This window comes from Phacochoerus africanus, chromosome 3 (assembly GCF_016906955.1).
Source record: "Phacochoerus africanus isolate WHEZ1 chromosome 3, ROS_Pafr_v1, whole genome shotgun sequence".
In the NCBI taxonomy this organism is placed as follows: domain Eukaryota; kingdom Metazoa; phylum Chordata; class Mammalia; order Artiodactyla; family Suidae; genus Phacochoerus; species Phacochoerus africanus.
This window is the reverse complement of record NC_062546.1, coordinates 14969391-14980779: the sequence shown is the minus strand read 5'-3', so window position 1 is coordinate 14980779 and position 11389 is coordinate 14969391. Positions and strand designations below refer to the sequence as shown.

General features: G+C 55.4%; 1 protein-coding gene across 1 annotated transcript; it reads left to right on the top strand.

Moving 5' to 3' along the window:
• The first annotated feature begins 4146 nt into the window (after positions 1-4146).
• On the top strand, positions 4147-11389 carry MMP9 (matrix metallopeptidase 9). Its single transcript, XM_047770977.1, has 13 exons — positions 4147-4400; positions 4896-5128; positions 5497-5645; positions 5937-6065; positions 6154-6327; positions 6534-6707; positions 7106-7282; positions 7396-7551; positions 8501-8786; positions 8894-9033; positions 9375-9525; positions 9617-9720; positions 11088-11389. The coding sequence occupies exons 1-13, from the start codon at positions 4266-4268 to the stop codon at positions 11204-11206; spliced, it is 2127 nt and encodes a 708-aa protein (XP_047626933.1). The 5' UTR covers positions 4147-4265; the 3' UTR covers positions 11207-11389.

Here is an 11389-nt window from a genome sequence, read left to right as displayed (position 1 = left end):
CCCAGGTGTGCTCCTTGCTAACTGTGTGGGCAACTCTCTGAGCCTCAAAGATTCCTCACCTGTAAAATGCACTCCTGAGTCCTAACTTGTAAATGTGAGCGCACTACAGTCACAAAAACATAATAGCTAACATTTGCCCCTCGAACCTACTACGTGCTAAAGATTTGCAATGTCGAATTTCATTCTATCCCTCCACACCACTTGGAAGCAAGGACAGTTCTCGCCCCCGTTTTACAGAGGAGGACATGGAGGCAGAGAGAGGAAAAGCGACTTGCTTCAGGTCACACTGCCAGAAGGAGCAGAAACTGGAACTTGAACCCGAGGAGTCTGCTTACAAAGTCTACACTCTACATCTTCCTATAGAAGGAGCACAATGCAGATAGGTGTGGGCATGACAAATAATAATAATTATGAGGGCCTCTGCGAGTCAGCATGGGAAATGCCAGCACCTGGGGCTGGGGTGGCAGGTGTGTTTGTGGGTGGGGTGTGGGCACTGGAATGATGCTCTCCCCTTGGGCAACGTCTTGCAGTGCGCAGGCCTTCCTGCTTCATCCCAGACACCAGTCACATCCTGCCAGGGCCCTCAGGCTGGATGCCCCTCCCCTCTGGGGCAGATTTGGGAGAAACAGGCTTGGAGTTCCCCCATCCTACACAGGGAGAGAGAGTCCTCACCTCGTGAGGCTGACATCGGTCTGGGGGCCTGGAGTTACTAATAGCAGCCTGCGGGCCTGTGTCATCCAGCAGGTGACTCAGGGCTCCAAGATCAGCCCCCTCCCCATCCTGATGCGGCCTCCACCTGAGTGAGGGGCTTAGAGTCCAAGCTCTGACACGGGACAGGGTTAGAGGGCGCCCACCTCGGGGTAGGTCCGGCTCTCCCAGTGCCTTGGCTAACCTCGGTTTCAGTACTGAAAGGAGGGGCTGGGGGACTGAGGAAGGGATGTGGTGACAGAACCACTTCCTGCCACTGCTGTGTTGAAAGTTCCCCTCGAGGGGGGTTGGGGAGCCCAGAGGTAAAGAAGGAAGTTGGGAGGGAGGGAGGAAAGGAGGGTTCTTGCTTGGATTGACTCCAGGGATCAAGCTCTGGGGTTCCTGGGGGGGTGCGCTCTCCCTGTTCCCCACTTGATCAAAAGAGCCAGCTGACCCAGAGGTAGTCATGACTAGAGGAGCAGCAGGCACTTATGACCATGTGCCAGACACTTTATTAGCCCATTTGATTGTCACAGTCCCACTATTATTGCCCCTTTTAAGATGGGGAAATGGAGGCGCTAACAGGTTATGTCAACTATTCAGATCCACAGTGGGTCTGTGCCAGAGCTGAGACTTGAAATTCTCAGCCAATTTCCAAAGCACAGGCTCTTCACTACCACTCCTTTCTGCCCCCCAACACTCTGTGGTCTATGGGAAATTCCATCTGGGCCTCGGTTGCCTCATCTACATGGTGGGGATAACTGCAATAAATAAATGTCTCCTTCTTGTGATATCTGTCTCTCTGTTCTTAATTACTCATTCCATTTCTCCCCCATTGGACTTTCAGCTCCAGGGGTACTGGGACAAAGCCCATCTTGGCCACTCAGTTCTTTTAGCATGATGCCTGGCCCATAAGACTCAACAAGTATTTCTTGAACATATGGTATTTTTTTTGGCTGCACCCACAGCACATGGAAGTTCCTGGGCCAGGGATCGAACCCGAGCCACAGCAGCAAGCGGAGCTGCTGCAGTGATAATGCCGGATCCTTAACCTTCTGTGCCACAAGGGAAATCCCCTGAGGAGATGGTCTTTAAAGGTTTGAGGATCATCGTCAATGGTAGGCGTATGTGATATAAAGTTTGGACCCTTTTCATAGAAAAGTCGACAGATATCAATGGTTCTCAGCTGGGGGTGACTCTCCCTCTCCTGCCTGCCCAGGGAACATTTAGTAAGGTTTGGCAACGTTTCTGGTTGTCACAACTGGCAGGGGGAGGTGCTACTGGCATGGGGTAGAGGCTGGGGATTCTCCTAGGCCTCCAATAGGCAAAGGACAGCTGCTCAAAACAGAATTATCTGGCCCCAAACATCAATACCATTGACCTTGAGAAATGCAACATATATATATATACAGAGATAGGGCATTTTGGACAACTGATGGCAAGGGGGGGGGGGGGGTTCATGGATTCTCCTAAAGCCCATGTCTGCTACCAGATAACCCTCCCTTGGATTGGAGGGTCTCTTTGTTTCCATTGCTAAAATCATATCGCTCTATGAGCCCAGACTCTCAAGTCTGGAGTATGGTTCCCTTGGGTCCTCTGTCCTAACCTCTGATTTCCCCAAGACCTGAACTTCCTCTCTGATCCTCAGTGGGTGCAGAGGATTAAGGGAGAAGGGTTTCAGGTTTACGTTTCCCCTCCCCCACCCATCCCTCCTGCTCCCCTCCAATCCCTGGTCATTTCAGTTCCCTGTAAATGGTGATAAAGATGAAAAGCTTGTGAACCAGGTAGCCCTAGGTTTGAGGCCTAATCCTGAGTATTCACTCACTGTGTGATCACAGCCAAGTTCCTTAACTACTCTGAGCCTCAGTTTTTGCCTCTGAAAATGGGAGGGGGTACTCACTGAACCTACCTCACAGAGCGGGGTTGGGGGGGGGAATGAAATGAGATGCTTATAGGGAACTTATCACAGCCCTCAACACAGTCCGTCTCAAAAAATCCGTTATTATTATTATGGTTCAGAGATGAAGTGACTTACCCAGGGTCACGGAGCTGGGACCAATAACCAGAACTGTGTGACTCCAAAGCTGATGCTCATTAATTCGTGAGCTCTAGAGCTTCAGGGTTTTGTTTTGCCTTTTTCTTTTTTTTAAATTTTTTTGGCCACACCCATAACATGCAGAAGCTCCTGGATTAGTGATTGAACCAGCACCATAGCAGTGACCGAAGCTGCTGCAGTGACATTGCCTGATCCTTAACCTGACATGCCACGGAAGAACCCCTAGAGCTTCAATTTTCTTGTAAAGGAAGTTAACTGTCTCTGTCTCACAGACTCATTTATTAGATAAGCATAAAAAGTGCCTAGCACATACTAGCCCTTTAAATACAGCTTGTTGAATTGCTGCTGTTGTCCTTCCCAAACAACGGGCTTTGAACAAGGCAAATACAGATCCTGCCTCACACTGGAAAGAAGGGAGGGAGAATGCTGGTTATTGGCATAAGAGGTGATTATCGGAGCTGGAGTTTGTGCTGTTCTGGAGAGAGAAGTTCTGGAGAAGTGAAAGGGCTTCCATAGATCATTCTGCAAGGCCCCCCGCTATTTTGCAGTTCAAGAGTCCAAAGCCCAGAGAGGTTAAGGCATTTACTCTAGGTCACACAGCATATTAGAATCCAAGACTCCGGTCTCCTGATTCCAAGTCAGAATCATGACCTTGGCCCAGACAATTAAAAGCGATCACAGCCATTTCTAGAATACTTGCAACATACATGGTACTAAGTATTTGATGTGTCTGATCTCATTTTATCTTCACATCAATTTAAGGACAAAGGGCCCTTTTCTTTTCTCCCCAGCTGAGGAAACAAACTCTAAGTGGTGACATTTGCCCAAGACACTGGAGCCATGTCTATTGGCTTCCAGATGCCACAAACTCCCCCTTTACTATCCTGAAGGGCTCAGCCTGTTGATGAACGGGGGTTGTCCCCATGAAATTCCCCAGGTCCTGCCCAGCAGAGCCCAGTCCTTCTGCCCCAGGTGGCGCAGGGAGAGGAAGCTGAGTCAAGGATGGCTTCCTGGGAGTAGAGAGGACAGAGCCTGGGAGTGTGGGGAGGGGCCCTCAGATGGAGGGGGTCTGATCAGGAAGGGGGATCATTAGGTTCAGAAAGAGGCCCACAGGGACTCTTCCATCCCTCTCCCTTGGGCTGACCACCTGGGGCCGTCAGATGAAGCTCAAGCCCTCCAGCCTTGCCTCCCCGCCTTCCCTTTCATGCAGTTCTTACAAGCTCTGCAGTTTGCAAAACCCAATCCTTCCCCTATGGGCCTGTGGTTTCCTGTGGGTCTGGGGTCCTGCCTGACTCGGCAATGGGGACTGTGGGCAGGGTGGGGGGGAAAGGAGGTGGTGTAAGCCCTTTCTTTGCCTTCTCATGCTCGGACTGCCCAACACACACACACACACTCACTCCGCATCCCCTGAGTCAGCTCTCCCCTTAGCCTGGCGGGGAGGGGCGGGGTCACTGATTCAGTTGACAGTGCCTCTTTAAAGCCCCCACAAGGGCAGCTGCAGTCAGACACTGCTACCCTCACGATGAGCCCCTGGCAGCCCTTGGTCCTGGCGCTCCTGGTGCTGGGCTGCTCTGCCGCCCCCAAACCACGCCAGCCCACCTTTGTGGTCTTCCCGGGAGACCTACGAACCAATCTCAGCGACAGGCAGCTGGCAGAGGTATGCACCCGCCCCAGGCTAGGGTTGGGAAGGACTGGCCAAGAGACCCAGCAAGGGCTTGGTGTCTCTGAGGAGACACTTTAGGGCATGTTGGTGGGTAATGGGCATGTCCAGAGAACAGAGGTGTCCAGGATTGGGCACAGGGAGCCTCTAGGCAGTGATTCCCAGGAATGGGCTAATGAGGGTTTCCCAGATAGGCAGTGGTGACGGGGCACTGGAGGAGTTTGGGATGGGCATGGGCTAGGGGTGAACAGGGGTAAATCCTAGGGGGCCCTGAAGTAGGCATGGCCAGGGGCATGGAGGTAGAAAGGTGCTGAGAATGTCTACAGGGAGGCGAGGGTCCCCAGTGGGCACAGGCACTGGTACCCCGGGTACCAAGTCCTGGATACAGTGCCTGTGTTTCTGGTCCCCGAGAGCCTGGAGGGATAGAGTCCTGGCCCAGGGAGCAGAGAAAGGGCTCAGGGCTCTGGGATGTCTCCGCCCCTCCATCCACAGGAATATCTGTACCGCTATGGCTACACTCAAGTGGCCGAGATAATCGAAGGAGAGAGGTCCCAGGAACGGGCTCTAAAGCTTCTCCAGCAGCGCCTGGCCCTGCCGCAGACTGGCGAGCTGGACACCACCACCCTGAATGCCATGCGTGCCCCGCGCTGCGGCGTCCCGGACCTGGGCAAATTCCAGACCTTTGAGGGCGACCTCAAGTGGCACCACCACGACATCACCTACTGGTGCGCAACCCGGCCCGCTGCGGGAGAACAGGGCTTGGCAGGGAGAGGCCGGTCCCGCGCGCCGCCCGGCGGTGAACACGTCCGGTCCTAGGCCGATACCTAGGTTTCCCTAAATGCGCCGCCTGGGGCAAGCGGCTCCACCTCTGAGCCTCCGTTTCCTCGTCGGGGAAATGGACCCCGCATTGTGAGTCCTCCTGCCAGGGCCGCTGTGAATGTACAAGGAGAAAAATACGTCTGAAAGTCCTTTACAGACGAAAGCGTGGAGCGTAGGGATCGTTGCCTATCTTAAGTGGCTGAGACCTGGGGTGTCTGCGGTGCCCCGGCTCCCGCCCCTCACTTCTGACCTCTAACGTGCCTTTCCCCCGCAGGATCCAAAACTACTCGGAAGACTTGCCGCGCGATGTGATTGACGACGCCTTCGCCCGCGCCTTCGCGCTCTGGAGCGAGGTGACGCCGCTCAATTTCACTCGCGTATACGGCCCCAACGCCGACATCGTTATCCAGTTTGGTGTTAAGGGTGAGATCGCGAGAAAGGGAAAGCCAGGAGGGTCTGCGACGGGGACAGGGGACGGCGGACCACGGAAAGAGTAGAGAGGGCCCTGAACTGGATTTCCCGTGCCTGTCTCCGCAGCCCTGGCTGCCTCTCGCTCTATGGCACCCCCTCCCGCCTAACACCGCGCAGCCCTGGGACGCAAGTCTCCGCGGCCCGTGGTCGGGATTTCAGCCCGCACTCGGCCCAGCGGCCTTGGGGAGCGCACAACCTGCGCAACTACACGCGGCTAACTCTCTTCTCCACCTGCGTCTTCAGAGCACGGAGATGGGTATCCCTTCGATGGGAAGGACGGGCTCCTGGCACACGCCTTCCCTCCTGGCCCGGGCATTCAAGGAGACGCCCACTTCGACGATGAAGAGTTGTGGTCTCTGGGCAAAGGCGTCGGTGAGTTCCCGAGCAGGCCTAGCCCCCATTCCCTTCTTCTTTCAGGCGCACCACCAGTCTCCCTGACCCCTCTCCCTCTTTCCTGTAGTGGTTCCGACCTACTTCGGAAACGCAAATGGCGCAGCCTGCCACTTCCCCTTCACCTTCGAGGGCCGCTCCTATTCCGCCTGCACCACGGACGGCCGCTCCGACGACATGCTCTGGTGCAGCACCACGGCCGACTATGACACCGACCGCCAGTTTGGCTTCTGCCCTAGCGAGAGTGAGTGCCTACCCCTCTCGCGGACCCAGGACGCTGGGTTTTAATCCCAGCTAGGCCACTAGTGCTGTGTGGCTTGCAAATCACCATCCCGTTCTCTGGGCCCAGTTTCCGCATTTGTGAACGGAGGCGAGGAGGGGCGCAGTACGCAGGTGGTTTGTGGGTCGATAAACTCGGGGCACTTCGGGGTAATCGTGTGGGCCTCCCAGGACTCTTCACTCGGGACGGTAACGCGGACGGCAAGCCCTGCGTGTTTCCATTCACCTTCGAGGGCCGCTCCTACTCCGCCTGCACCACCGACGGCCGCTCAGACGGCTACCGCTGGTGCGGCACCACCGCCAACTACGACCAGGACAAGCTTTATGGCTTCTGCCCTACCCGAGGTACCTCTGCCCCGCCTACCTGATTCAGCCCCGCTCCCTATTTTCGCGTTGGTCCCCGAGCATGGCTCTTCCACCCATCGGTTTGTTGTTCCACTCCTCATCGGCCCTCGGGATCACCTTGACTCTGCCGCCATCGCCACAGCTCCTCCCTCTGCCTTCCAATTGCTGCCGCCGCGTCCGCGGAAGCTTGGCCTTTTAGCCCAGCTGGCAGCCTCTCCATGGGTCTCCAGCCCCAGGCCCCGCCCATCAGCCTAGCCCGGTCTCAGCTGTGCCCCACAACGCCCCCTAGGCTTTTAAAATGGGCCTCCAAGATTCTCTTGCTCCTCGATTGGCCCAACTCTGGCTCCTTTTTGGACCCGTCCCTTTGGCTTAACCTGGGGGGCTCTGGGTCTCTCCAGCTGACTCGACGGTGACGGGAGGCAACTCGGCGGGGGACCTGTGCGTCTTCCCCTTCACCTTCCTGGGCAAGGAGTACTCGGCCTGCACCAGAGAGGGCCGCAGTGATGGGCACCTCTGGTGTGCCACCACCTCGAACTTCGACAAGGACAAGAAGTGGGGTTTCTGCCCGGACCAAGGTGGGCAGGGTTCCGAGGCTGAAGCCTCGGCCAGGGCAGAGGCGTCCAGGAGGGATGGCCGGGGATGGGGGCTTGGCCCAGGGCTTACCTCTCAGGCTCCCTCTTTCGTCCAGGCTACAGCCTTTTCCTTGTGGCGGCGCACGAGTTCGGCCACGCATTGGGCTTAGATCACTCAACCGTGCCAGAGGCGCTCATGTACCCCATGTACAGCTTCACTGAGGAGCACCCCCTGCATGAGGACGATGTGCGGGGCATCCAGTATCTGTATGGTGAGAGTGTGGGGCAGGGATGGAGGGAGCAGAGGGAAAGGCTGGGTTCTGTCAGCTCCCAGTACCCTGAGAACAGGGAGGAGGAAAAAGTTACGACCCCAACATCTATCTTCAAGAGACCCCAGTGCCAATGGGTACAACTGCTGTCAGGTCAGTGCTTGGAGATGGTGATAAGAGCCCAGGCTCTAGAGTGTGATGGACATAGGTTCAAAAGCCAGTCCGTGGAGTTTCTGCAGTGGTGCTATGGGATCTGAGGCATCTTGGGAGTGCTGGGACTCAGGTTCAATCCCCACCTTGGCACAGTGGGTTAAGGATCTGGTGTTGTCACAACTGCAGCTTAGGTCACAGCTACAGCTTGGATCTGATCCCTGGCCCAGGCACTCCATCTGCCCAGGGGAGGGGGAAAAAAAAAAAAAAAAAAAGCCAGTGCAGCCGCTTCCTGGCTAGATGACCTTGGACATGTTACTTCACCCCTTAACTTCCTCATCTGTAAAGCGGGGCTAATACCTGCCTCATGGGGTTGTTAGGACGTTTCCCTAAGTTAGAATAATGCCTGGCATATAGTAAGCATCATATGTTTGATGATTTTTTAAATCATAATTTATCATTAGTATTTAAAAAAATGGAGATAATAATCTTCACAGGGTTTTTTTTTCCCCCTGAAGATCAAACAAGCTAATGTGAGTTTATAAAACTCCTGGCACTAGGTTTGGCACTCCATTTGAGAGCTCAAAAAAGACTTCTCTCCCACCAGCCTGGGGGTGGGGGTGAGTGTGTGAAAGGAAGCTGCCTGTCCGGGACTGGGGGAAGGCAGGCTCCAGCATCTAAAATGAGTGAAAAGTAAAATAAAATAAAATGTGAGTGCTTGGGAGGCTTTGGGGGAGCAGCTATTCCAGAGACACCGGGATGTGTGGGAACAGGGGGTGTCTCATGTCTCGTCTCTTTTTAGGTTCTCGCCCTAAACCTGAACCCCGGCCTCCAACCACCACCACAGCTGAACCCCAGTCCACCGTTCCCCCCACGGTCTGCGTCACCGGGCCTCCCACTACCCGCCCCTCTGAGCGCTCCACTGCTGGCCCCACAGGCCCTCCTTCAGCTGGCCCCACGGGTCCTCCCACTGCTGGCCCTTCTGCAGCCCCTACGGTGTCCTTGGGGCCAGGGGAGGACATCTGCAATGTGGACATCTTCGATGCCATCGTGGAGATCCGGAATCGCCTACATTTCTTCAAGGATGGGTGAGGGGGCAAGGCTGGGCTTGGAGGTGGGACCTGCCTGTGTCTCCCGGCCCCCTGGTCTTCTGTTAAAGGTTCAGCGCCCCGCCATTCCCTTTTCATGTCCCCAGGAAGTACTGGCGACTCTCTGAGGGCAAGGAACATCGGGTGCAGGGCCCCTTCCTTATCAAGGACAGGTGGCCTGCACTTCCCCACAAGCTGGACTCTGCCTTTGAGGAGCCGCTCAGCAAGAAGATTTTCTTCTTCTCTGGTTAGTTTCCTCATTCTCCCCCGCTGGTCCATCCCCTCCCCGGCCCCCAACCTAGGAGGACCGAGAGACCGAGGATAATCCATAACACTTGTCTTGCGAATTAGAAAAAGGCGCCCCCTTCTGGTAGATACAGTTTAGCAAATCTAGCAGGGGCTGAATTTCAGCTTTCCTCACCGCACCCTTGCACAGTTTCACCCACCGAGCGGCGCTGCTTCTTGGGCACAGAGACTGAGGGCACGCCGGGCGCGGAAAGGCCTCGTTGGGTTGTCTCTCTTGACATTCAAGAAAAATGTATGCCCACTCCCTGCCCCCGGGACCGATGTGACCCTTCTCTCCTGCAGGACGCCAAGTGTGGGTGTACACAGGCGCGTCAGTACTAGGCCCGAGGCGTCTGGATAAGTTGGGCCTGGGCCCGGAGGTGGCCCGCGTCACGGGGGCCCTCCCGCGCGAGGCGGGTAAGGTGCTGCTGTTCAGCCAGCAGAACTTCTGGAGGTGAGAGTCCCGGGGACCGCCGGCAGGGGGAGCCCAGGCGCCATCCCCTGCCCGCCGGCTCAGCACCTGTCTCCTCCCTGGGGTCCTGCAGGTTCGACGTGAAGACGCAGAAGGTGGATTCCCGGAGCGCCACCCGTGTGGACCAGATGTTCCCCGGGGTGCCCTTGAACGCACACGACATCTTCCAGTACCAAGGTGAGGGCTGAGTACAAGGGTCAGGGCAGGATCGCTCCCGAGACACCTCCCAGGGCAGGCTTGAGAAAGAAAAAAGCCAGCGGAGGTTGAGGCCAATACCCCAGCACAGACGAGTTCCCTATGAGGCAGGGATCTTATCAGATCATCCGGGGACACAGGGGCACAACCAGAACTAGGACCCAGATTCCTGTCTCCCCAGCTGGAAGCACTTTCACCCTACAGTACAGGACACCTGGTTCGCATGGAGACGTTTTTCTTTTATTAGGCAATATTTATCAGGTGACTATAATGTACCAGGCACTGTGCTGCCACTGGGGATACAGTGATAAATAAGACAATTCATAGCTGTGTGTCTTTGGGCAAGTCCCTGCTCCTCATGGAGCCAGTTTCCCCACCTGTAGAATGGGGGTGGGAGCTGGAGTTACGCTTGCTTTCTCCTCTTTCTCCTCACGGCTCACATCCAATCAGCTGACAAGTTTTGTTGACTCTACCCCCAAAACAGGCACTTTTCATCACCTCCTTTGCAAACACCCTCCTCTAAGCCATCCTGGTTGTCTGATACGTCTACTATATTCTCTGGGAGTAGGGAGGGGCTGGGAGTGGAGGGCAATGGTTTTGGGGGTGACTCTAGACCCATGCCAAGGTCAAAGAAACTAACATGACCTGATCTAACCCCTCCTCCCCGTCCCCTCCCACTACTTTTGTCATTCCTTTCGCTCTGCTCCACTCACACCAGCCTCTGGCTGCTCTTTGAACACATCAAGGTCATTCCCAGCTTAGGGCCTTTGTGCCAGTTGTTCCCTCTGCCTGGAACGTTTTTTCCTCCAGATTGTCACTGGGCTGCCTCCTGCTCATCCTTCAGGTCTCAGCACTAAGGCCACCTCTTCAGAGAGGCTTTCTCTAACCCTCATTGATCTATTCGCTCACTTTTATTTCCCGTATAGCTTTCTCTATTGAATCTCATTTATTTCCGCATTTGCTTGTTGACCATCTGTCTTACCTCACTCGAGTGTAAGCACCAAAAGGACTGAGATCATGCCTGCATTTTTCCTCGGCTGTACCCCCAGTGCCTCTGACAGTGTTTGGCATGATAAGTATTTGTCGGGTGAATGCATGGACTTGTTGAATGACTTTTCTGAGCATCGCCTGTGTGCCAGGCTCTGTGTCACTGCTTTGGACCTGGAGGTCTGTGCCCTCCAGCATCTCCGGGGATGGGGGGGAGGGGAGGAGGGAAGAGGTGTCCGATGAAAACCTGGGAAAGATCTCAGAAGGGCAGAAGGGATCACTGCAGAGATCCCGCTCCTGTTTCTGCACGCGTATGTGGGAGGGGTGGATTCACCTCTCTTGGGCCTGCCTCTCCCCTGCAGAGAAAGCTTACTTCTGCCAGGCCCGCTTCTTCTGGCGTGTGAGTTCCCGGAACGAGGTGAATCAGGTGGACTATGTGGGCTACGTGACCTTCGACCTCCTGAAGTGCCCCGAGGACTAGGGCTCCTCATCCTGCTTCAGCACTGCAGTGGGGGGTCCTCAAGGGGGCCATCCTGATAAGGAATGAGCCGGCCTGCCGGATCCAAACTGGAGGACAAGGAGAAGGGGAAGTGGGCTGCGTCCTCTCTTCCCACCTTCCTTTTTGCTGGAACTTTTGGAATAAACTTGGATTCTTTAACCTCAA

Excerpts from the sequence above, each read along its gene's own strand:
- MMP9 (XM_047770977.1), top strand. The coding sequence starts at position 4,266 with ATGAGCCCCTGGCAGCCCTTGGTCCTGGCGCTCCTGGTGCTGGGCTGC. Across the intron at positions 4,401-4,895 it reads GCGACAGGCAGCTGGCAGAG|GAATATCTGTACCGCTATGG; the intron begins GTATGCACCCGC and ends CTCCATCCACAG. Across the intron at positions 6,328-6,533 it reads TGGCTTCTGCCCTAGCGAGA|GACTCTTCACTCGGGACGGT; the intron begins GTGAGTGCCTAC and ends TGGGCCTCCCAG.